The sequence below is a fragment of the Macrosteles quadrilineatus genome, unplaced genomic scaffold, assembly GCF_028750875.1.
Source record: "Macrosteles quadrilineatus isolate MER2022 unplaced genomic scaffold, UCM_ALF_1.0 Scaffold_8__2_contigs__length_117827958, whole genome shotgun sequence".
Taxonomy (NCBI): domain Eukaryota; kingdom Metazoa; phylum Arthropoda; class Insecta; order Hemiptera; family Cicadellidae; genus Macrosteles; species Macrosteles quadrilineatus.
The window spans coordinates 60,627,292-60,655,092 of record NW_026542601.1 but is presented as its reverse complement, the minus strand read 5'-3'; the positions used below and the strand labels follow the sequence as shown (position 1 = coordinate 60,655,092).

The window sequence follows — 27,801 nt, the reverse complement described above, 5'->3', positions numbered from 1 at the left end:
ACTTCATTTTCTTCATATATTAATATGATAGCTTTATGCATAAAACACACACAAAAAAAAGTATCATAGACAAGTGGAACTGTATTATTTGAGTTTGCATAGTCTATTACCTTTTTTCACAAAACTATTAAGTTTTTTTTCCATTTTGAAAACAACAACAAACGGATTGAAAACTTATGATTAAAACAAATATTTTCCTGAAAAGTTAAGTCTCAAAAAGAGTAAACTCAAACAACAAATTTTAGTTAATTAAATGTAAAATATACCACTGCATTGCTTTCAGTGAATAAAACATAAAAAGTTTAACAACTACACAATTTACAATATTGATAAGTTTCTTTTATCCCTATTCAGGGGTTGAAGATTCAATTAAACAAGAATAAAAAAGTATATACATTTATTTACACATTAATACAATAGTTCACAAAAGGTACCTAGAGTAGGCTACAAAGTTTCATTTAAATAAATTTTATTTATAATGGTGTTAAACAGATGCAGACTTCATTAAGTCACAATTTAATTGGTCAATTGGTTCTTTATTTCAGAAGTATTTTAAAGTAAAGGTACATATTATAGTAAAAATTTATCTGGACAAAAATATATTGTTTTCTATATCGTGTTAACTTTGTAACTGCATAGATTTTTTTAACCTTTCTAATTTTTAAAAGCAATAAATTAATATAGATATACATAAAAAATTTTACAAGTATGAAAAACAAAGAATGAGCAAGAGGGCAAAAATTAATAAATTAACTTGAGGTGATGTTACCAAATTTCCAAGTGGCCTCTCAAAATTTTTAGGCAATTGTACAACCATGTCACTTTGAAAAGCTGTGTCCCACACCACTTTTTATGATAGGTATTGAGAGTCAAGATTAGTTCATTTCATTGCCTTTTGGTTTCTGAAGTAGTAACATCCCATCTATGTAGACCAGCTGTAGCCAATTTGATGGAATGGTTCACAAAATGGAGAAAAGCTATAAATCCGATGAAGGGTGAAGCAAAGATTTTCACCCTCCAAAAACCGTCAGATCCTCCAAATATTGAACTTATAGGTGAACAGATCACATGGAACCCTCCTGACCAAGCAATAAAATATTTAGGTATATACTTCAACCAAAAATTAAATCGGAAATTTGGAAATTTCATATAAAATATAAATAAAGAAATAAACACTCTATCAACTGTATCTGAATGAGCCAAGAAGTGTCCTATAGACAGAATTAAGTTAGTGTAGTAGCATGTAGTCTTTCGTATTTTGTGTTCAGATACACCTCAATGGCGGTAAAATGTAAATCAGCGAGACAAAAGTGGCAACACCGCTATCCCGTCAAACCGACACAGATGTAGCACTAATTATTATAATAATTATAATTTTTATTATAATGGACAGTATAGGAAATTTTTATGTTTACACTTCTGTTATTTCTGTTATTGCCATGGCAATATGCATGACATTGCAACGTTGCCACACACCAACGCCGCCTTGTGTCACAGGAGGAAACTGGGTAACACTAAATTCTGACAACATTTTGATAGGTAGTTGAAGTTACATGAATGATGCAGTGATTTCCATTGTTAGTTATGCTTGGTTTAAAAATTGGCATATCCAACAGCAATCACTCTGTCGGTGGCTCAATTATAATTTGACTTGTCCATTTCCATTCCCTTAATAGCTACAACTATAACAGGAATGGGATGTCTACTTCAATCAATAGTCAAAGATAAGCTGACTATCTTTTCAAATACCTTAATGCTTTTTAGGACATTTCTCGACCGGTTCACTTGGTATGTTTGCTCCAGGTTCACACACAGTCCCCTTGATGGCCTCTTTCACCGGAACCGTGAGTAGTCGGAAGTTGACGTCAGTAGGGTCGAGAGAGCTGTAGAGGTATTTGTGCAACCTGTTGCTCAACACCCAGATGTTCTGTTCCGGCTCTTGGTCCACCTTGAGATCGTTGGGGAAGTTGAGAGTTTTGCTGTTTCTCTCAACGACACCCTGTGACCTCGGAGAGTAGTGGGTCTGGGAGTTCCAACAGCCGACAGAGTTAGCTGTCACTAGGTTGTAGAACATGATTCCGTTTCTGGAAAATGAAACTTTTAGCTGTAAAACTTGAAGAAAACATTTGCTGGGTTTACGTGAACACCTAAATTAAAAAATATATATATATGTGTCCATCCGCACAATAACTTGAGTAATTTTTGTCCGATTTTGATGAAATTTGGTGTAAAGGTGTAAGGGAGGATAAACTTGAATGAGTTCGCGAACCAGCATGATCGGACCATGGGAACAAGGTTTTACGGGGGGTTTTATGGGGTAAAAATTGGGTTTTCTCATTTTTGACCCCTAAAACACAAAATTTCCCAATTTATCTCTAGACCATATTAAAGAGCTTAAAAAAACAAATAAATTAGTATATCAAAGTGTTTTTGTACGGTTATTGGTAACGGAGAAATTTCAAAAAATTGTAAATGAAAAATTCCCATGTTATTCCTATGGAGAATATTGAAAATTTTGTAGTTTGTTTATGGATATATTTTGATCAAACTTGGCAAATTTATTTATTTCATACTAAGCTATTAATATTTTACTAAAACACACTTTATTAGTTAGTTTCCTTTTGGCAGCAAACCTAGGTACTCGTTAAACCTAATGTTATTTAAATAGATTTAATTGAAAATCATTCAGAGAAATGAAAATTCACTTAGTCGGCAGGTTTGCTGCGGCAGGGGTATTATGAGTTAAATGCTGTTAACGTTGTGAGTTTGCTAATAATGTTGATTAAATATGATTCTCTTTTATTAAAGGGTTTATGCTTAACTGTTTTGTTATACAGTACAAGCTACTGTTCATAATTAGGGTCTTTTACTTGGTTAAAACTGCTGTAAAATAAGTTAAATAATAAGAAAACAAATGTAACTAAATACAAATTTATTTGTAAACTATTTATTGTCTTCTGGTACTGTACTTGTTCAGAATAAAGCATAAATTGTCATATCTATGCTGAAATAAGAGAACAAAATTTAGTCATTGACATCAGCACAATCAGATGTAATTACTAATTAACATAAAAGATATCTAAACATGCTTCATATTTTACTGTAGGACAAGAAGTCTACTTGCAATATTCAAAATCATTGGAAGTATCAAGTCAATGATTGGTAAAACAACTTTTTTTATGTGATGATTTTTTTATGTGCGATTTTTATGTGACCAACTTAAAATCAAGACTATTTCTCACCTGTCCATTGCGGAGGCGCTAGCATGACTGTTGCTCTCTCCTCTCGGCTCTCCTAGGAGGAAGAATGAGTCCTTCTCCTCCTGAGTTAAGTTTCCACCTTCCCGTCTGATGATGGACGTTGCTACCTCAAACTCGCGGAAACTCGACATCGGATGGAAGAACATAGTTCTGTCTTTAGTTACAGGGTCAACCTAAGGAGAAATCGATTAGTTTCAGTAAATGTTACTATTGATGCAATTCTTTAACACTCTTGTACCTGTGGTTTAATGTCGACAACAATAAAAGTCATATTTATAAACTAAAATGAAGCTGTAAAAACAAAATGTATACCTTACACCTGGTTTAAAAAATTGCTTATCTAAAATGTGTTCCACTGCTGTCATTGATAGCTGTTATTGAAAGAGACAATTTATTAGTTTAATTGAAAGATAAAAAACCAACTGATGTAATAGGTAGGATAGGCTAGTCAACTGAAATTTTAAGAGAGTGCCAACTATAAGCATCATCATTCTTTTGAGGGAATTCTAGAAGTTGTATTGATAAAGAACAAGCAGTAGGCAATTGCAGTTTATTGGAAGCTGTGATACAGCTAGTGATACAACTATGCCGTGATAAATTTTTCTCTATTTTTACTAGGTTTTTGACCCCGGATTGTTTTTTACATTACTTCAGGCTGGGCCAAGAGGTTGCGGCATAATCACATAGATAAAATTCATTGGTGATTGGAGGGACTTGGACTAGGGCCCTCGAGGACCAAAGTCTGGCGCTCTACCACTATACAAGCTTGCTTTCTACCCTGTGATACATTGGTATACAAATAATCAAATAATGTTAAATCGCCAAAATCCTAATCACCGTTATGAAAACAAAATGATTGTACTTCTTTGACACTCACCGGTGACAGACTCAGTCCAAAGATTCCGTCGGTCCATCGGAAGGTGAGCCCATCAAGGCTGTATCTGCTGACGAGAGGGTCAGGGAAGAAGTGGGGGTGAGTGATCCTCCAGGAACTGTCTGTCTTCCAGCGGTAGGTGATCAAACCGTATCTAAATGGGGAAGATAATTATATTTTACAAATCAAATCAAAAGTGAAGTTAAAACACATAACACACACAAACAATATGAATAAAATTTACAAAAACTATCAGGCCTGTCGTACAAACTGTACTGGTTGACATTTTTCCCGTCCAAGCAAGACACCGACTGCTAGCAGCGAATAAGTAAACTGTTGTAGTTTGCTTGTTTATGAACATATTTTGATCAAATTTGGAAAATGTCTTTATTTGTTACTAACTATTAACATTTTACAAAAAAAAAACAAACAGTTTTACCCTCCCTGATGCAGCAAACCTAAGTACTTGTTAAACTAATTCTATTTAACACGTTCGCTGCTGCCCATCAAATGGCAGGCGTAGCCCCAGTGCGGCGCAGCCCGCAGCGTCGAACAAACCCGATTGCCGGGCTATTGGCTTTCATATTTCGGTATGACGAATATCAAATAACGTGTGGTGATGTCCTGTTTCATGACAAGAGTCGACGTAGTTTGCTTAACACCCACAGTAGATGCCATTATTTTACAATAAAACAAAATTAATATAGCACAAAATTACAGTTAACAAACGTAATGAGTGAGTCAAAATCAACCAGGTATAGTTTCGGAACGAGTAACGATAATTACAAATGGATTGCACCACAAAACTGCCACTGTCATCCACGAAGCACGGACAAAAATACTCCGACCTACACCGGAGTGCGGCTGCACTCAAACGGAATAAGTTTGGCGGGTGCACATTACCGCCCGGGCGGCGCGCCGCAGCGTGGCAGAGCGCGGAGCTACCGCCCGGGCGGTAACCCGCAGCGAACGTGTTAAATAGGGAATAAATGTTATATTTTTAAGTAGACATTTTAGTGTAAATCCTATCATCAAGGCAAATGGAAATTCGCTTAGTCTGCAGGTTTGCTGCGGCGGGGGTATTTTAAATATTGAACCGTCCCCGGACTTCCACCCTAAATAATCTGCTATCAGGTAAATAAGAAAGTTGACATTTTCTACACCAACCTGAACACATCAGCAATGTAAGCGTAGGCGTCCTCACAGTCATTGTCCCTGATGTCTACAGTGATGAACGTGAATAAAGCACTCTCTGGATTCTGATCTTTAGGGATCTGAAAAGTGAAAATAATTATATAAACATTTCTTTTTCAAAGTAATAAGTTGTGAAAGATAAATTCTAGCAAATTACTACAAAAACCAAATATAAAAGCAGAGTTTCTATAGCAGATGTACAAAAGTTTTATTCATAAACTAGAATTTCATTAGGGTTTTTGTTAACACCAGCGAGAAAAGTTCCACCTAATATCAAAATGTATGAATACCACCTTTTGTAACGGTATTTTGGAAGTCAGGATAATACTCCTAAATTGATTTTATTGTAAATCAGACGTCCTCTTGTGATTTGTGAGCTATTTTTAAAACGTTTTTATTAGCTCGCTTTCTTGTCCGGTACAAATTTTGCAATCAATTTTATACTAACTTCCCGATGAGCTAGAGACTTGAAACTTGAAACATAGCTCACAAATGGAAGACAATGCAATATTATATCATTTAATTTTCATATTTCCCTCGGGCTACGACCCACGGGCTTGTTTTTATTAACTCGCTTTCTTGAAAATTTTGATACTTTCCGATGAGCTAGAGACTTGAAACTTGAAACATAGCTCACAAATGGATAACAATGCAATATTATATCATTTAATTTTCATATTTCCCTTGGGCTACGCCCCATGGGCTTGTTTTTATTAGCTCACTTTCCTACAGATTTTTGAATCAATTTTATACTAACTTCCCGATGAGCTAGAGACTTGAAATTTGAAACATAGCTCACAAGTGGATGACAATGCAATATTATAGCATTTAATTTTCATATTTCCCTTGGGCTACGCCCCTCTGGCTTCCAAATTTTTCATGTTTACATTTTGAAAGAATGTAAATATATCAATTAATTAAAGTCAGCTGTAAATACTTAAATTTGACAGTTTAAAAAGCAGAGGTTAAGAGGTACAGGTTCTGCTCCCAAGAGATTCTTTGTACAAACAAACATTTCAAAATAAAGATAAACAATCTGATTGCAGATATAAAGGTGTTTGTTAATAATTTCATTTGTTATTTATTTAGTATTCTATAAAGTAAACAATAAATTAAATAGATTGATATTTATAGTTAGTAGGTAGGCCATACATTCAATCTAATACATAATTATATTGAAAGAAACTCAAATAAACCTTAGATTTCCCACATGCCTCTGTCCTAATCTGATATAGATGCATGAAATAGATTTAACATCCACACATATTAATAAAAACTAAAAAGTAGAAAATAATGTATAAATATGTGGAGAGTATAAATACTTGTAAGATTTAAAACGAGAAACGTGGGGTGCATGCAATTGATAATAATACATTAGTTCAATAGGTGAAGGTAATTGTAAATTATCTATTGCATGCACCCCACGTTTTTCGTTTTAAATCTTACAAGTATTTATACTCTCCACATATTTATAAATTATTTTCTACTTTTTAGTGCATTTAAAAACGTTTTGTTTTAAAAAAGTTTTTTATTTATAAATTATTTACATTGAATACCGGGAAACTGAGCTTTGCCCGGATTGAATAAAACATTGAAATAAGTGAATTATTGACTCCTTCTCATGGCTTGGTAGCATTTGGATAATTTTGTTGTTTATCTTTCCAATTTCAGCATTCAACGGAGCAAGGATAGCTTGAGTATTAAAAATTTTCTAATATTGTCCGCTAGCAATGTGGGTACATAATGCTTATTCAATAATAATTCTCATCCACCGACATGGCGACTTTATAGGTTTGAGGAATTTCAGACTTTAGTGCGCTGACGTTTTTGAAAATGTCAAGCTGCGATTCATTGACTCTCCTGCTCAAAATGATCAGCGTGTTGTTCATCATATTGCTCGGCCATAAGATCTGAAATTATTTCACTACTTTCATTTATTCATGCAGCACTTGAACGAGATTCTGAAACATTTGGTGAGATGTATGTACATCCTGTTGGATCTTGCTCGGCTGCAGACGAAGTGGTAAAGTTTGTTTCGTTGTAGTCAATTGTAGCTTCCCTCCCTTGCAGATTCTGTAAATATTTTCGCTTCCGAGGTCTTCCACGTTTAATTTTTAATCTTGAAAATTAACCTTGAAAACATTAAACACTGATGTAAACCTAACTAAATACAACCATTCTTTAAAATGTTTAGTCCAAATTGACCAATGCAGCTATTTTTATTTACACCTCAAATAAAATTATGACAGTAATGATAACATTTATCAGCATTTTTAACTGCCGCTACGAAAAGGTATTGCTGATAACATGGTAACTTACAAGGGCTGTAGGACAGAAACTGGATTTTTCCCAACATGGTGACCGACTCATTTCACGTGGCCAAATACCCCTCATTAAACAAAAAAAATCAAAAATCCTTGGACGAAAATAACAGTTTGTCCGTACACACGCTTGTTTTAGATTATAGGATTACATACAAAATAGAAAATCTCCACACTACACTATTTAATCAGCCCCTGTTATTTACTATACTACACTTATTTTATACTTGTATCCATTCTAGATTATCAACTTAAAATAGAGTAAAACAAAATAAGTTAACAAATAACAGCCAGGCGAGGTGGTGTATGTGAGAAAATAAGTTTTTTTTAGTGGTTCATCCTTGTTGTCTTATTTTCTTCAACACCATTTGGATGCTTCTCATTTATTGCCGTATTGCCTTGTTGAAGTTTTGATGATAATGAATATTTCTTAGTAAATCTGTTATTATACATTGGCTGTATATTATATATGGCTGAATGCTAACATACAATACGGCCAAACCCTACCTCATACTTCCACAGAAGCCTGTCGGTCTCCAGGTCGAACACAAAGAGTTGGGGTGGACAGATGACTTTGACAGTCCGAAGAGCGTCAATGATTCCAGAGTCAATCACCCACAGTCTTCCACACTCGTCAGCCTGGTGGCAGAAACAGAAATAGTCAAGTAAATGCATTTTTACTTAACCCAGAACCAGAATAGCAACAATTGTATACAAGGTTTCTTTAATATTCAGGTAGGTAAATATAGCTTTATTTACAATGTTTCTGCTTTTGCATATTTGAAGCAAGCTAAATTTGAATTAGAGTGGATGAAGTCTTGTAGTTTTGTTACAAAATAAGCCTAGGTGCTCCCAAACAGTAGCCAAACTTATTTGTTAAAAGCCTAATCACAGCTGAGTCAGTTTTGGCTTCACGATTTACATAAAAGGTTGCGTTATCATTTTTTTAGGATCAAACTGGCAACATTCTGACTACGGGGCAAAAACTATCACTTAGCTATCCATATACTGTATATTGTTATATTTATTAGGAGTGAGATAATACAGAAAATGTGTACAGTACCGGTAGTTAGTTTACGTTTAAGTTTTAGAAATATTCTGCCTAAAACATCATTTAAGAGCAGCAAAAAACAATGATGCTCAGGACAAACCTTCATGCGGAACACAGAGGTGAGGCCGTTGCAGTTCCCGGATTGATGCCACTCCCAGGAGGGGTACGGAGTCAGCAGCGGGCTGGGGGAGGGATCGTTCATGGAGATGACGTTCAGAGTGGCTGGAACTCCTTCCTTCCACCGGGGCACTGACACAAACACTCGGTCTTTCCATACCTACAATGAAACATATATGAGTTAGCAACACAAAAGATATTATAAAATTATCAACAACATAATCCTCCAACATGTAAAAATTAAACATCTATATATTTAATACGCTAGGCATATTTTTGTCATAATTGTTTTGGAGCGGTGGTGCTACCGATCACCATGTTCAAGGTGTCGTTAGAAAGGTCTTAGCATGTAGTTTTGCCATCAAACAAAAAAAACTTTGGAATTCCATCAGGCCTCTGCCCCAGTGGCCTTCAAAGTTCCCATGTTATTCTTAGGGAGAAAATGTTTGTTTACATTTGAACAGATGAATACTTTGAAATGGACACTAATATTTGAAACAGCTGGCTATACTAAAATTGATTAGTTGAAAATATTGATGTTTCACTGTTTTTAACCAGTTTTTATTTGCACAAAATCAAAACATAACCAATAGTATATTTCATTACTAGGACCGAAAGTGGCATTTTCCGTCGCGCGCTCAAGTTTTTGTGTGAGGCGAAGCCGAACACAGGGAACCCCAATTTCACGTGCGAGGCGAAGCCGAGTATGTGAGAGCTATTTTCACGTACGAGGCGAAGCCGAGGATGAGAATAATGGAGCAAGGGCCGGTAATAACTTTTCGGTACGAGTTATGAACGATACTTTTCATCACGACGCAAAAATACACAACCACAGATTAGCAAACCTCAGTAATATTACAACTATTTTATTTCTCAATTAATTTGATTGAACATAAAAATAAAATAAAATCTTCTAAAAGGAAACCTACATATATTTCTCAATAAATTTTGTTTAAACATGAAAATAAAAGAATAAAACAACTTTTAACAATACATACAGCTGATTCAAATCATTAAATTAAACCATAATAAAACACTAGCGCGTGTAGAGAATAAATGGAGAACTAATTGAGAGCGAGGGAAAGTAAATTTAGAGCGAGGGAAAATCAGCTGATCGATTTTCCCTCGCCCTAAATTAGAGCTTGGGAAACGACTACTTTCATTGATGTCAGCTGTTATCAAAAATAGTTACTTTCGTTACGGAGTGATGAAAAAAACGTTTGACATAATAAAGACGATAAGACGTAGACCAGGACAGCCAATAGGATGAGACCGACGAACTGTAACTGGTAGACGCGAGCGAAATACAAATAATACTATTGTCGTTGATAGCCAAATACAGCAAGCACCCTTCCGTGTTGGGTTTAAGTGTGCTCCCCAATAGGCGCCTGAATATTTCACATTCAATTTAGGACTGTTGGATAATCGCTGCATAAGCTGTTGATTTTGGAAGACAAGGAGGCGGGTATGACTACATTGGAAACAGAAGAGAGGAGATATTAGATGAGTGGCAAATGCGTTGGGAGCAGAGTGTTTTATGTTAACATTTTAAAGGTTCGGGTATATACCTAACACCAGAAAGAGACTGGAACAAATTTGGTAGATGGGCCATTATGAAACGCAGTTTGTAACAGGACATGGAAAATTTCAAGTTGAATTTGTGAAGATTTCACATGGTGGAAGAGGAAGTATGTATATGTGGAGAAATAAAAACCACGAGTCACATATTTTTTATAAATTGTTCACTTCAGGAGACAAAGAGGAGAGAACAGGAATAAGTCTTGGATAAGATAGGTCTAGAGATGAGAAAATAAAACATGATGAGTGACAAGGAAAAAAAATTGAGACGTTTACAAAAGTAGCTAGAGAAATAGGAAAAACCAGGAATACATACAGGCGTTAAAATTTAAAAAAAAAAATTAAGAAAGAAAAGGAATGAAAACTTGCCCATGAAGGGGAGAGGAAAGGTTAGAGCGAATCTCAAGGATCCCTATCGCTCAGGGCTGTATGGGGAAGGGAGTCGTGCTGTTAGGCATTTGGAAACCTAATGCGGCTATGAGTAAGGATATTTGTAGAAAACACTATACACAATAAATGTTGATTTTATCAATCTGTTATTTACATCCTGAGTATTTTCATAATCTTTGAACCGAATATTTTAAAGTCATCAGAAATTATTACCGTTATTCGTTTTAAAATAACGCCTGTAATACTTAGAAATTGCTCGAATTCGAGCAACGGGTACACTAGTATTATTAAAAGTACTTTGTTTTAAAACTGGCTGAAACAATATTGTTATTTCTGAATTGCAATTCAATATTTACTCTGAAACCAAATTAATTTAAAAAAAAAACTATCATGTCAAGTGAAACTGTGCAGAAGTTACACGACTGTTACATATTTTTCTATTTGCATTCAAATAATTATTCAAATACTAATCATCAATTATTAATACAAGTATTCTAGAACTACTATTATTAAATTATCCATCTACTTTATTGCCCGTTAAAAACATGTTTTTAAATTTGTGAGCATGCTTCTATATTCAACTATTGACTTAAAGATGCTGAAGTCTATCAATGGTCAAAGATTCAACACGTTCAATGATAACTCACCTCTATCCCCAGAGGGAGGTTGTTTTCGGGTATAAATGTCCCGTCAGCTATGGCAGCCTGTCTTGCTTGGTCGGAGGGGTACGCAAAGTCCACCTGACCCCAGCCGAACACCTCTTGGAATTTAGGCTTGGTACTCTGTGCTCTCGGCTTGGGAGACTGTCGGGAGCTTTGTCCTCGTGAAACTTGTCTAGAAGGTTGTCTGGAAGATTGTCTAGAGGATTGTCTGGAAGATTGGGGATCAGGCGAACCCAGTGAGCCCATGGCCTGGGTCCCCAGTAACCAAACGGAAAACATCCATGGAACCAACATTCCTGGAAAGAAAACGTGTTTGAAATACTCGGTTGAAAACACTAGGTAGTGTAATAATTGCATTTTTCCAGGTGAAAAAAAAACAGTTCTGCCAATCATTAATGGCTTTAAGATATGTATTATCATTGACTATATAACCACAACTTTATATAGTCAATGGTATTATAGTCTGTACGATGGAACCAGTCTCTTGACTTTCTGTCTACCCGAGTACCTGGGGACTGCCAATGGACTAGTCCCTGATAAACGAGGGTCAGTAGACAGGTTGCATCATACAGACTATCATGTAAAATGCTCTCAGAGCACAGTCAAGCATTATGACCACCAATTAAAAGAAAAAAAAGATATGTCACCTAGGCAAGGAGAACCTCTAAATTGAACACTACCCTTCACAAAAATAGAAATATACTTTTTACCGTTTGTTTCTTAGACCCCACAATTTTGGAGTTTTTTAAATCGCCTTTTCATCTAATGCCGGGCCACCAATGGTGCTCATATCGAGTTATAATAAGTTTCTAACGCAACTTGAGAATTTTAGCTTAGATTAAATATATAAAACATTAAATTACCGGTAAGTCTCTCATTTGGTATCAGAATTTGCCTTTAAAATGTTTCAGTTCTTTTGTGGACACCAATTTCAGAATACAGTATTTCTGTATTTTGTTCAGAATACAGTTATGATTAATATAATTACATTGCAATAATATGATGATACACCATGGCATTAATGACTACTAAGCCCAACGGATCATGTACACAGGATGTTAATTGGTATCCTTCAAGTCTCAATGACCTAGTGTTTGTAATGTGTAGAGAAGGTCGCCATTTGTAGTGGACATGTTTTGTAGAGTAGGTCATTGATACTATTGTATTACTAAAGTGGCATTACTAAGCGATACAACTCTAGTACAATAGTGAACCAAATGAATAGGCTCCAACACTACAATACAATCGGTAACCCAATATTACTTCAATCATGTTAGTTGTTATAGTCCCCAAAAACTTGGATCGCGTCTCATTATAGCGTAACCCTGAACCCCCTGAACTGCTCAACTGCCTTTCCAAAACAACCGTGGGTTTGACTAATACCATACAATGCTAGGAATGACCTCCAGTACGCAAAAAACTTTACCTTGCTTTTGAAATTGGGCCCTTTATAAGAGCTATGTTGAAAATCCAACTATACTTGGAATTTTACAGAATAAATTAGAATTTTTAAATTTGAGTATACACATTGATTACCAATTGTATACACTAGAGGCCGGACAATTTAATATGTGCACAACATTAATAAGCTTATGATTGAATTTAAGTTGATTTAAATATTTGGGCTAATAATTGCAATAAAAGTTGGTTTTAAATAAACTAGCTGTTTTACCAGTGATTAAAAAACGGGACGAGGACGCAGATAAAATCTTTATTCTGCGTCCATAATTCATGAAATAAAATCATTATTACCAACCATAATTGACAATGTTAACAAAACTCTTAGTTCTATAAATGTGTCGTGAGATCAAATGGAGCTCTAGCTGTTCACTTCAATAATTAGTTACTTAATACTTCATCAAATTAATTCTTTAACACCGTTGAAAACGTGTCAGTACATATATTAATTTGAAACTGTTTTTCTTTGTCACAGCTATTTTGAGAGAACGGCTGGGCATAGAAACTCGGTAGAGGTGTCTAAAGAAAGGTCTTGGTCTGTAGATGAGCCATCAAAAGAGAAACATGGTGAATTCCCTTGGGGCTCTGCCCCCGTGGCCTTTAAATTCCCATCCCATGTTATTCTTATGGAGGAAAACGGTGTTTTTGTCACAGCTAATTTGAGAGAACGGCTGGGCGTAGAATCTTGGTAGGGGTCTCTAAAGAAAGGTCTTGGTCTGTAGATGAGCCATCAAAAGAGGAAAGAGGTAAATTCCCTTGGGGCTCTGCCCCAGAAGCCTTTAAAGTTGCCTCTTCAGATTTGTTTACATTACGACCATATGCATAATTCTACACTACTTTTTAATGCAACAGCTGTTAATATTTAAATTGTGATTTATTGAATTTGTCAAAATAAAGTACAGTATTTGCAATGGATTTTTCTGATTTTAAAATTGATTTTCTTCTGCATCGTGTCATGTTTTGCAATATAATGTTCTATTACCAAATCAGTGGAAAATCCTAATATCACAGTAACTTTTAAAATTATTTCTTATGGAGTTAACTTATATCTATTGTATGGCTTGGTTTCTGCCTTTTTTACCACTTCTTGGATATTGCACGTAGAAGATATTCTTTGGCGTATTGAATCTGTCGTAGACGATACTTGGTTGGTGTAATTTTTAAAATTACAATGGGAAAAAGTGAGAAATACTGGACAATTTGATATAGGCCCAAAATAAAAGAATGCTCGAATTCGAGCAACAGGTACACTAGTTACAGTTTATGTTTAGCTAGGTTTTAAATATTATAGTAAACAAATACAAAGGTTATACCTTTGTTTAAAGCTTTTGTCATAGTTTATCATACAAACGATTGATTTTGGTTACCATGGATATTTAAAACTGAATTTAAATTCAATCAATGGAGGCAAAAGTTTTAACAGAACCTAGTTTATATATATATATATATATATATATAACTTCTTGGTATAAACAAGCAGATCAGCCTTTTCCTATAGAAAGACTACTCGACCTGGAACACTTAGATTAGAAGATAGGGAATCCACAAAAAAATTTGAGACCTCAATATGCTATCTAGATGACCAGACGTCACATCAAATGTGTGGATATAAACGGTAATGTAATGCAATATTTTATGGAGTAGTAAGTACTCGAGTATGGAGTGTTTAGAACAGTAGCCTAAAGATAAATAGGTTGTAATTGTATGCAAGTATAATAGTACCACATAGAACTAAATCTAAATCAACATAATTAAATAGCTTGAAAAGTAGTAAACTTATTTGTAGTTTAAGAAAACTAACTTAGCACCGCATCTACAGATGTGAAACGAAACTTTTACCTGAAACAGTTGTATCCACAGTACATGAAAGCCACTAAGACACTGCAACAATATTAAGCAGAAGGATGTTTTTAACGATCACAAGTTGGCGACCCTGACAGAGTTCCTGTCTCCCTTCTTCTTGCTTCCGGTTCCGTCACGCGCATCAACCGCTTTGATTCTCTCCTAACCTAAAAATCTGCTCTGGCGAAAAGGGCATTTGATTTGATAAATGTAGCGTGCTTAGTTATATAGTTTATTTTTAAATATAATTAAATTAGGAACCAATACAGACCATTCAAAGACCATAACGGCTGATTAAAACATATGTAAACTATGCGTGTTTCTTAGTATTTGTTTGATGTATAATGTTTAAAAACCAACTAGCTGTTACCTTTCTGTTACCCACGGGCTTAACCAAGGCAAGGAATTACGACCTTAAAGGGCAATTTATGAAAAATGGATAGTTTTGCGCAAGGTTTCTCGTCATGACGAACACATTAGGTACATATATGGTTAATGGAGGAGTGACTTATGGTTTTGTCAAAAGTTCATGGGTACTTTGGGATTTATATATGGATACCATTTGCTTAACGTAACAGCTGTAAACATTCAACGTGACACAAATTCAGCATTTGGATAAAAATTAAATGACATACGTAGGGTTCACTTGCTATAAAATAATTGATACATTCATTTATTCGGTAAGGGGATAACAGATTATTTAAATATACATTGTAATATACTTGAAAATCGAATATACTTGTAATATACTACTTACTTGTATTTACTGTAATATACTTGTAATCTAGTTTTTAAAACTATAGAAACACTATTGACAGTTTAAACAAACAAATTTAGTTTCGGTATTTCGTACAGATGCATAAATACAGCTGCCATAAGTTTTTTTTTCTATTTACTAAATCAGCACTATATTAAGGAACCATAGAGGGAAAAACCACCTCTTTCCATTCTTCAAAAATAGAAGATAATAACTTATCTAAATAGTTACTGTAGTCTACGGTAATTTTGTCCCTTATACTTAATCAAAAAATATATACATATATATTTGTGGCTACAATAGGTAGGCGTTATTTTGAAAATAGCTTAAAAATATCTAACTAATAGAAAAAAAACACGTTAATGCAATAACAACATCCCCCCCCCAACATTCTCTATTTTTGCTACTGGTTATACATGGTTGATTTCCTAAAGTACATTACATGAGTAAATCATTCCAATTAATCATTTTACAAACAAAACTAAGGTCTTAATTGAAAAGGTGATACTAAGTAATCGTTAGAACAAATTTTAAAGATCGAAACCCCAAAATAGCACAGCAACCGATCATATTAGAAATATTGTTACGTAACCTTAAAACCTCTTCATTCTTCAAAGACTTGATTGAAGGTCCTTGCTGCCAAAATTGTTATGTTATGTAACGAGTTGATCCAATAAGGATGTGGAAATCGGATTCAGGAAGCTATATATTCTGTCAGACCTTTTTATTTCCTGAATTTCTGTTGTATTTTATTGCAATTAGTGTTTTATTTCTTTTAGAACTAATCTTAAAAATTGGAACTAAAATATAACTAGAATAAAGTAAGGAATAATTTGTAATTTAATTTTAAGTGGCAAGTGATAATTTTAAGGGTGTCAAATTATACAGGATAGTTTCATAGATGAGGCGATAAACATAGACTACTACATAAATAACCCTTTAATCTTTCAAATTACTAGAGAATATAATTCAATAACGTTCTTCTAAATTGTTAGGATTTAGTGAATTCCGAAGAAGCAAATGATAGGTTAAAGAACTATGGTAACATGATTAGGGAGAGGCGAATCGGCTTCTTCTATAATAGAATATTTTGCTGCAATATAGTGAGGGTAATGTTTGTGGAATGTAAATAATGGTTTTACATTTTGAGCTAAAGAAATAGTGTTTAGTGAACGCGTCCTGTGTGAATGTATCCTTATTATTCTTACCAAGTCTGTACGTACGTAGAAGGAGAAATCGAATACCAATACGTACACCTTGTGTTTTAGTCATGAACATCATCTCTACGGCAGTGAACTTTTGATGGATAATTGACATTACTGGCAGAAGATAGCATATAACCAGGTAACATTTGTAAACTGTTAAACATCTGTTCTCAAGAAAGTTGGTCCAGAGCGCTCCAGCCTACCGCTATTATTTATCTTGCAGGTTACTGTATTTTTGTCGATTAAATATAATTGAAACGATTGATGGATATTCTCAACTGCTGTAAACCATGGCGCTATTAAAAGCTGAAATATGGTTGCACAAGTATAAACCAAAGAAAGTTGGCTCCTGTCTTGGATTCTTTGTCTAGTAAGACCAAGGATCAAACATGTAGACGGGAAGAGTCCTGTAGTCATGCTGCAGGATGGTATCTTACACTTCCGCAGTTTGTATCTCACACGCAACAGATAGGAAAGTACTTCCGCTCACCTTCACGTCTGCAGTAACTAATGAAACTATTCCAATCAGCTGTTGTTAAAACCAGCTGTTGTTGACTCCACAAACAGGTGATTGGCGGTATTCCGTAACGAGGATTTGGTTCACGCTTCAAGTAACTTCTGGTTGCAGTCTTCTTGGTGCAACGTCATAATAAGTTGCCTCGCCTTTCAAGGAGTTTAATGTGGTAAGGAATTCAGAAGGCCTACTTTGTTGGATTTACTGGCTGATTAATATATCGTTGCATTAAAATATATTTTGTGACATCATTATTGAAGTGGGTATATAGAATAATTATCGTATTCTAAGTCCGAGTCATAAAACTTGATTATTATTAAGCTCTTTATAATTTAAATTACTGGTTATCTAAATGTTATCAAAAAGTCTATTTTAAAATTTAAAAAAACCTCAGAGATTTCTTATAGAAGTCCTTGTGTGACACGGAGAACAATGTAGGTTAGCAACTTTTATTTATAGTTGTGTAACATTGGAAATTCGTTTGGTTTCTGATAGACCACCTAAGTTTTTATGATTATCAGGGAATTTGTATGGCATAGTTACTTTAAGATAACTTGAGGAGTTATGGAATTACAGTAGTAGGGTCTAGACCAGTATCTTTATATTTCACGGTTGTTTCTGGTTGGAATCGAAAAGTTAAATCGGGTTGGAGACGTCATCTGCCAGTTGAATAGTCTACAAGTACAACCAAACTGTCTACGAGTGTAGAGACATTACATGTTGACTTGACGAAGTCTCTCGACCATGACCGCCTGTTGTCTTCGGGTTCTGGACTCTTGGTGGCCTTCCGTAGTCTGTTGTTTGGGTGTTTTGCAACTGCCTCTCTGTTTCGTTACCAATTTACACCAGGGCCCAGACCCACGTAACATTTTGGTGATTGTCCATCCGAGATTGGACCATTGTAAGCCATAGGGGTAGGTAGATAAACTTACATCCACACCAGACATGGGGCTGGGGGCAGTTCCAAGTATGCTACGAGTATAGTGCAATTCCATTCCAACCTCTTTTCTACCACTTGCCCACGCATAGTTCAAAGAACCGGTTACCGCCAAAAACATATCTTGACTGAATCAGCTGATTAGCTCGTTAGAAAATACAGCCGGTAGCTGCGGCCTAGATCCAGCAGACATGCCTGGTACGTTCACTTTCATTGAGGCCTGTACTATCTAATTTGCGATTGAAAGGGCACGAATGCTCGGTTCAGACTGGTTTTATGAGGCCGATGTGTCTACAAATTGAGCTTGAAAATTGATAACTATAGAACGCACCGGTCTGTGGTATTTCCACAACAATATATCAGATGTTTTGTAAGTTTTTTGGCAGACTTTTTTGTAACAAAAACGCACAAAAACACGAAAGCTACTTCGTTATTATTCTCCTTAGCTTTTACTGGTGTTTTGCATGAAAATAAGAGACATCTATAATTTTCATTAATTTATTCTATCCTCCAAATCACTGAGAATATATTTGACAAATTGAACTGGTGATAAGACCTTTTCAAACAGTAGGGATTTTGGTTGAATGGAAATTGTCTTTATATTCGATGTATAGTATGACGGATATTCTTTTTTATGTGCGACATGAATTACTTTGTATCCTGTGTGCTATGCCGTTCTAAAGTACTGCACTTAATCTTATTATTACACAACATTGGTTTGTTTCAAAATCTTTATGGTCAAGTTATGTTATAAGTAGCAAAATTCAAGCCCTGAAATCACATAAAATCGATTTACAGCAGTCTAGCTGACAACTGTTGATTACCTCAATCAATCAATCAATCAAAATCGTGCCGATTACGCTATTACGTTCAGTAACCAACCTACATTTGATATTTCTCGTATTACATCACAAACACAGATCCAATTTTACGTCAGCAATCAACCTCTTAGAAAATGCAATTCTGCCCGAAGACCTCAGCAGCGGCGGAAGTGTTGTGTTCGCCCGGGAGCTACTTTTAAATTACACACGAGACTGGGTAATCAGCCACTTAAATATCAGCTGTCCTTGACCGACAGTTTCACCAGATCAGCTGTTTTTAGATAATGCCCACCAATCAAATGTTTTGCACGGACACCCTTCCGTTCCGCGCTTGCCACACTTAAACAATAGGCTGCACCGAAGAGGAAGAAATTGGAAATGTCTAGCAAAGAGAAATGCCATATCGGTTGCGACTGGAGAATGCAGTAGTGTTAGAACTGTTGTTTTTACGACTATTGCATCGTGGCAATTTGTGGATTTTTATAGGTTTCGAAGTTACGAAACATCGAGATTGTGATGTGCTCTCTAGAATGTGTTCGACGAACCGGGATTTGGTGCAATACTTGAGTTATTTGATTTTTTTTAATTTCATTTCATGATGCTACAAAACAGCATATGCCAATGTTAACAATAGCAAATTTAGAGTCGATAATTTCCGAAAAGAGTCTGCCTATGTTTTGTATTTAAAACAATAACTTTGACACATGACAGATTAAATTCGTTGGTGAATAATAATCACCTGATCTTTATTCATAATTTTTTTTATCGGGTATTTGCCCTGTCTAGCCTGTCTAGCTGAGTAGAATCGGACGGTTGTTAAATAAGTCCATAATAATTGTTAAATATAATAGTGATGAATCAACCTACAACATACAATTTAATAGTCATAATAAGTGGGACAATGACGATTATTGCCCGGTTTTGGTTTATTCGTGCAGTTTAAAATTTATACCCATTTCCCCATTTCTGTGGATTTTGTACAATGACGGAGTTGTTTACTCCGTTTGTTACTCCAGTCAACATGTTTTAACCCGGAACCATAATTTACACAAAGTAGGAAAGCGCAACACAATGACCAGCTTACAATGTGATTATACACAATGGAGAAACCCAACCTTGAACTTGAGTTGCACAATTTTCATTGAGAAACCGGAGCAGAACTAAAGCCAGAGTTGCGGAGAGAGAATGGAACAGGTATGTGAAGAGGGAAGGGGATTGATTTGGGTAAAGTGTCGTATCACTCGGGGGTAGAAGAGAAATAAATGTTAGCATATGAGCATATCACTGAATATTGCGGATACTTCGGGAAATGGGACAAGTATCGGGAGAAGGGGTATTTGATGAGGAGGAGTTATTCTAGAAATTGTATGACGACTACAGTGAGTTGGTGTTTTTGTTGGAATTTTAAATTGGGTAAATCAACATAAATATAAATATATTTAGTAGGTATTGTAGCGTACCGTATGCAGTACAGGAGGGATATTTTTGGACATCTATAAAATTGTTGCTCAATGAATAAAATTTGGAATTATTATCAGCTTTAATCAGTTATCTTAAATAATTACTAATTAGGGTAGGGAAATAGAACAATTCAATATACCAAACTTTGAGATGGGTTACCTATTTCGTATTTTAACCAATATGAATTAAGGATGAGTATAGAATCTAATGGAGTGTGATGGCTGATGCCTTGTGTAGCTTTGTTACTGACTAAAGCTGTTTTATTAGTAAGGACCAGTTATTAAAAGTCCAATTATCAAGGTTAGCTGGTATCAGTTCGTTATTTAATGCAGATCACCACCTAATTCGGACTTAACACCAGGTTCTAGTAATTGTGCTATCTACCAAAAAAAATAAGTATATTTCACGTAATATCATGGAAAACTATAGGGGTTTCTAAAGAAACTTTAATATCTGTTATTGATTTCTTTTCAAATTGGGTTATTGTATGCGTTATTTTAAACCTCTTCTTCGACATCCAGCGACTGCCTCAACCTCTGGAGCTAATACTCCCTGGACGATAATCCTGATTAAATCAAAGTCACGACGTCGCCGTCGCCGATGACGACTTTATGGTCCGTCACAAAGAGTTGCCACCTTCTCTCAGCTGAGATCATACGTTCACTTTGCTATTATACTTTTCCTTACGTAACACAGCTGTCATCACTGTCATCACCCTATTCCTTAACACCTTGATTACTTGACTCCTGAATGAGAAACGCAAAGTCCATGTGTTTGAATAAACTTGTGATATCGGTTCATTATTATTGTTATTACTACGAATCGAGAGGGGGCGCCACGTAGGTGCGTATTCCCGAGTATGAGTAAAGGATGGTTGTAGAATAAAGTTTGATGATCCGTGTAGCTCTGTTAATGACTAAGATCAGCTGTTTCGTTACCAAGGATCATTATTTAAAGCCCAATGATCAGGAACGGCTTGTCCAGTTTCGAAAAATCAAAAAGCTACTATAAACCTTTCTCAGGATTGAATTGAACAGGTGACCTTTTGATTGTTAGGCGACCAAGAACCATTAAAACAGAAACACTAACACCTACTGTGTTCTTTAAAACTGTCATTGTAAACAGAAATGTTTGGAAACTTGAGCCAGTAATTAGTCATGGATCATGTTACTGGTTGTATTTTATCTCATGAATATTTCTGTAGATAAATCCCTGTGGCTTCTATAAAATATAGTAGGCCCTGTGCATACACCTGCAAAACTTCAAAAGAGTTAAACTAATTATTAAAATATTATTAACCTATTATAAGTATTAAGTATAAAGTATTATAAACCTTATTCAATTATTAAAATAATTGAATAAGGTTTATTTGATTGTTTTGAATCAACATGCAACCTACTGTGTCCATTTTCAGTGTAGCTTGTAAAACTATTGCGAAAAAACTCTAATGCAATCGTATATGTTTAGGACGTTTGTTTTAATTGTGACGTGTTTTAACCTAAAACCTTCAGGAATAAAGTAAATTAAAGTATTAGAGTAAATAAGTAAATAAATAATACGTCTAATAACACATAAAACATGCATTTACACTTATACTGTTAACTCACAATACAGAGAATAAGCATAAAAGATGGTAAGTGGTGATCGATTTCTATTGGACACTCCAATCATCATCAGACCCAGTACGTGAATTACCATCAAAATGAATAAGTCAAGTGTTATTAGACGTATTTTATATTTACTTTCTGTAAATTTAATAACACATACAATGCTGATCAAGAAACGATATCCTTCACAAACTGTTACTTGACATCTTGTGTAGAATGCGTACTATGTACACGCGCGTATCTAATGCGTGTGTAGAATGAATTAAATTATGCATTATAGAGTGTAAATTGATTTCAAAGCTATATTATTTTGTTGCATGATTCCTTAGATCGATATACTGCTCGAAAGATTTCGAAGTTACAAAAGATTACCTCTAGTTAATTCAGTGGAGCAAATCGAAACAGGCCAAGTCATCTTAGTATTCAAATGTCCGTTGGTTTCTCACACGATTAAATCAACTCACTATTACGAATCAGCAAATCAGATACGATCATTTAGAGCAGCCTAAAATCGCCGCAAAGACCTTTCACCGCCTGATGCGACAATTGCAAATGACATAATGTTACAATCAAGTGCGGAATTGCACACGCGTGCCCCAATTTGGGGCTAAACCTAAGTGTTGTTGCGCAATCATGTAATGGACATGATAATACTGTCCTGGGGGTCCTATAATGAGATTATCTGAACGTGATCTAGGATTGACTTATGTAAAGTTACGATTGAGGGTTGTTAGGAGCGATCATCATCTCACTCACACAGATTTTCCACTGTTAATTAATTAATTAATGTAATATTTAATAGAATTACTACAGCTTTCTCACTTAAGTATCCTTGCACTTTCATGGCTATAAATCAGTGATGCACTTGGTGTGTGCATTTAAAAATGTACGTGATGCAGAGTGAGAGGGATTGAATTGTTGTATGATCAGAAAGTTTACGGTTCGATTGTGAGAAAAGTAATAAGCGTTTTGATGGTCCGTAGCTGGGCCCAAGTCCCTGATCGTTTGGATTTTAAAATGGTCCTGGTTAATGAACCAGCTGATCCATGTCAGTAAAGCTGTCATCTAATTCACTCAACATTTTCATTTTCACCTTATCATACGCATCCTGTATGTCGGCGTCGCTAAGATGCAATCTAATCTGTGTAGCTTTGTTACTGACTAAGATCAGATGCTTCTTATACAAAACCTCCTTATCATGTCATTGTTTTAAGAATCACCACCGGAGAATAGATACACACAAATCCTCTCTCTTCTACAAACAGGCAGTAGGCATAACCACGCCATCACGACACGAAAGGAACGGGGTTTCTATGGACCTAATAGGGTTAGGTAAGAAGTTCCGTGGCTAGCACACTGTTAAAAAAATGACTTATTACTAACAGTCGGCCTGTAATGAGAAATGTGTAGCTTGGTAGAGCAGAGCAAGGATCCCTTCAGCATCTTTCCCACAAAAATTTAATATTCTTCCTGAGAATCTTTTTTATTCAGGATATGATCTGTTTTCTGATGTTATCCTGTTTCAGAATTGCTCAATATATTAAATAGGGTGTGATCACCATGTCAAAAACCTTAAAGAAACCAAGTAAAAGAAGATCGAACATGTAATTTTGTGGTAGAAGAGTATAACACTCAGTCTCAGCATTGCAGTAGATGAGTAGTCCAAGTGTGGAAACGTGAGTGATTTGGCCAGTTGAAAGGTACGAGTCGTTGCATTTTTCAGCGCGTGAATAACAGCGGAGGACACCTTTACAAAAAATATACAGTATACAAGTCAAGTCAAGTCTTGTTAAGTCTAATATTCTGTTTATTATCGATCAAAGACTTTTAACTTAACCTTAATATGAAAAGTGAAATCAATAACGAGTTTTAGTCAGTTATGTGAATTTGCATTGTAGTGGCCGACCAAACATTGATTGTATGTCAGGATTACTAACTTTTCCATAGCAACAATATACGATAAGAAACTGTAAGTGGTCTTCTAGTATACTAGTATACTATTTATTGCAAAAAATAAATGCACGTTTTACTTTAATTACAAGAGGATTGCAAGAGTTCTAAAACCGTATATTGTGGGTCGAGAGAGTTGTACGAACCTTGGGAGCAATGTTAGACATTTTAAAATCGACTCAAGACTATTTTAAACGTTACATACATAGGCACGTCAAGTGGAGAGTAAATCCGACTGAAGTAAACTGTAAGCACTTTACCATCATTATATGATATTTTCTAATTTATCGTCGGCAGGGAATTGTTTTATCGGCTCTTTCTCTTTACTTTTGCCCGTCGCGTTTTGTGTTTTGCGTTGTTTTGCTCCAGATCAGTTGATGAGATTCTTAATTTGTTACTGTTAGGTTTATGTCTGGAATATGAATACTTTAGGGGGATTCAAAGTTGTTTATTCATTTCTTATTATTTTACTTACTTGACAATACAACTTAAAATGAACTTTCTTGTAAACTATTGCTTGTTCTCCTATTATTACCGTACCAAAGACCACTTTAACTAACAGGACACAGTAAAATGGAAAATATTTAAAATAAGAGAAAAACATGTATCGTCATCATTCAAGTGCCTCAGTGGACCCTCAGAGACAGGGTTCATATTTAAAAAAAAAAGGTACAGGGTAAACACTCTGCATGTAGTATATAGTTTATGTACAGCTTTTGATTATTTAGTCTGTGAAACTATCGTAAGATTGGCTACGGAATCAACTGATGGTCTTAAGCCTGTTGGCTTAACAAAGCTAAAGAATACTCTAATTGCCCCACTACATTCAATTTCAGTCATATGTCTGTCAAAATATGAAGCTACGTACCAATGATGTATTGTGTTGATCTAAGGTTTACTTATGGATGCAAGATAAGCTCGTAAAAAGATAAACTCTAGTTCTTCAATAGCTCGTTTTGCTTGGCGAGAGCTATACCTGTGGTTATACTCTACAATTATCTTTATCGTTGTGCTTTCAATGCGCCATCAAACATTGCAACTGACTACCCGCTGTACTTACTGAACAGTAGTTTCGTCCAGTGGAAATGAACGACTACTATAGTAGCACTATTGCTATACTTGACATCTGTTTTTTAATGACTACTAAATTGTAATTTTAGTAGGTAATTTTTATTTAGTAGGGTTGTAACATAAGAACTCATCTGACTACAAATGCTTAAAATATAAGATAAATTTTTAACATTATTTAGACTTACATGTTATTTTTACTACAGTCACCTGACAAAGTGGCCTTCCATGCACTGATTATATCACAGAAAGTTGCTAATTGCTGCATCTAATTACTTTTTCCGTACACTATTTACTTTTACCGCACAGTTTCTTTTTTTTGACGCACACCAGTATACCAAACAACACAAAACCACGTGCTCTTATTAGGCACTTAATACGTGTACGCTTGAAAATAATATGGCAACACTTAAATATAATACGACTACGGTCAGCTGGTACAGCGTTTCCCATTTCGTTCAATGTTTGGATTTTAACCTAGCCTAAAAACGAGTTGTACAGTGTTTGAAAGACTAATTATTTATATGCTTTATAGTAACTTTAGGAAAAAATATAATCTCTAACGCGAGTGCAAACTGCCTTTGCTGTACTCGAGAAACTTCCCACACTCGCCTACGGCTCGCATTTAAACATTTATCTCGTGTGCAGCAAAGTGCCACTTCGCCCACTAGTTACACAAATCACTATTTTTCAGCATTTAGCGGGTGTTTGTGCATCTTTTTAACAACTTCGACACTAAGAAAAAAATTATTACGGCACAACCGGCTCCCACGACCAAGATTTGACAAATTCAATACTGGTCGTATTTATAAGGTCGTAATTGTAAAGGTAAGATAGCTTGCATTATATATATAATATCTTTGACTATTAATACTACAACTATGCTCAGATAATTTAGTGGATAAAATGCTTAACGGAAATCAGAAGTCGCCGATTGGATTCTGAGAAAATTTAGTTGGTCCTCTGATGGTTCAAACCTGAACCAAGCTGTCTTTGATAGATTCTGATTAAAGAACAAGCAGATTTTTGTCAATACAAGTCTTTCACCTGTCGCCTTAAACTAAGCATCCTGGTGTGTTGACGTCAGAGAAATTAAATTAAAAAATATCCCATCCCCAATCAAAGAAGATAAACAAAAAATACAAATAGTAGTACTATTATTCAGCACACCTCTTCAAGTTGTTAGTAAAATCACGCTTATTTACTAACTATTGATTTAAACCCAGCCCATAGTCTTATCACGGTTATGTGTGAACTAAGGGGTATTTTTCTCAAAATATTCAAGTACTGACCGTGTTCCAGGGGCGGTCTAGTAGGTGCGTTGTACAAGGGCTGGGCGGCCAGGGCGGGCGAGTTGAGCCCACTCGGCGGCTGAGGGGGTGCCGCCGCCCAGTGGTAGTTGGCTGGCCACACGAACGACGACATGGTGTATCCCGGACTATACGTATGGCACTACACTGTCACCGGCACCGTGGCATGTCCACTGGCTAGGGTGTGGGTATGTGGGTACGGGAGCTCTCTCTCACTCGGGGAGAAGGGGGTGGGGGTACACATCACGGCACGACACTGTAGTTTTATCATACGCGATTCTTTCACTGTCACATAGAAGGGTTGTCATACAACATATGCTAAGTTGACATGTCTGCGAACAGTTAGCCCGAAAAATGTTTGTGAGTTGTGAATAATTGGTCAAATCATGAAACGTGTCAAAGATAGTTTTCTAATTTGTATACTATTCGTTACACTCTTCAATATCTCGAGAGAAGGACGAAAGGCGCTCCTCTTCGGATGTCATTGACATTACTTCCTCTGGACCACGCAAAAATACATCTTCTGGTAGATTGCGATTTCCAAAGAGTCAAGATTTTGATCATACATGTAAAGTCTTTGAGATGATAAAAAAATTTAATTTTTTTCTGTTTCATAAAACTGATCTAATTTACGTGTAGCCTATTATATTATTTGAGAGATTATTTTAGCAATCACTATAAACTGTGGGCCAGTTGCGATTTTGTCAACCTTACGCATTAAGTAACTTATAACTCTATAATGTGCATGGCCAAAGTATTAATGAACGATCTTTTGAAACGTGGATTCGTAACCTAATTAGTTGGTGAAGTACAAAATCTATAGATTTATTGTTTTACAGCACTCTGTTATATAAAATCTATTTACAATGTTTACTACTTGTAACACGAACAAATTAAAATATGTTCAAGTAAACAACCACATATGCAACTAGTAGTACAGTATGACAAACAGTTCCACAATGAAAACTTGATTACGGCAACAATGCAACGGCCGACTAGATTACGTCGCCACGGCCGCGTGCGCTCCGTCGCCGATCAAGACACTACTGTCCTACTGTAGTGGCAAATAGCGAGCAAACCGTCACGGTACAATGTGTTCACTGGTTAACAAAAGCTCTGGAGGGGGTATCACGTAATGGTACTTCCTAATTATGAGTATTTAATTACGAAATTTGATATTTGATAACCAATATTGCAATTTTATTCTGGTAGAGCGCCGCGGTGTATCAAAGTAAACCGATGTTTGCTGAGTTGATCATATGTGAATATTTAAAAACTTTTTCATCATTTATCTTAATAGATTTTTATAAAGCATGCTTGTACCATCAAGACGCTTTAATTGATAGTCAAAATAGAAGTGGCATTCGGGCTAGTCATATTCTAACTATTTTATGTTGGGGTGGGTGGAAAGAAGTGTTCTTAAG

At 35.5% G+C, this 27,801-nt stretch overlaps 1 protein-coding gene across 1 annotated transcript; it reads right to left on the bottom strand.

Moving 5' to 3' along the window:
- Window positions 1–380: 380 nt before the first annotated feature.
- On the bottom strand, window positions 381–26,638 carry LOC129000418 (protein yellow-like). Its single transcript, XM_054427382.1, has 8 exons — window positions 26,360–26,638; window positions 11,433–11,743; window positions 8,801–8,977; window positions 8,157–8,288; window positions 5,302–5,408; window positions 4,138–4,288; window positions 3,243–3,433; window positions 381–2,084 (listed from the first exon to the last, which is right to left on the bottom strand). Exons 1-8 carry the CDS (start codon window positions 26,490–26,492, stop codon window positions 1,751–1,753), a joined length of 1,536 nt encoding a protein of 511 aa, XP_054283357.1. The 5' UTR covers window positions 26,493–26,638; the 3' UTR covers window positions 381–1,750.
- Between the last annotated feature and the right edge of the window lie 1,163 nt (window positions 26,639–27,801).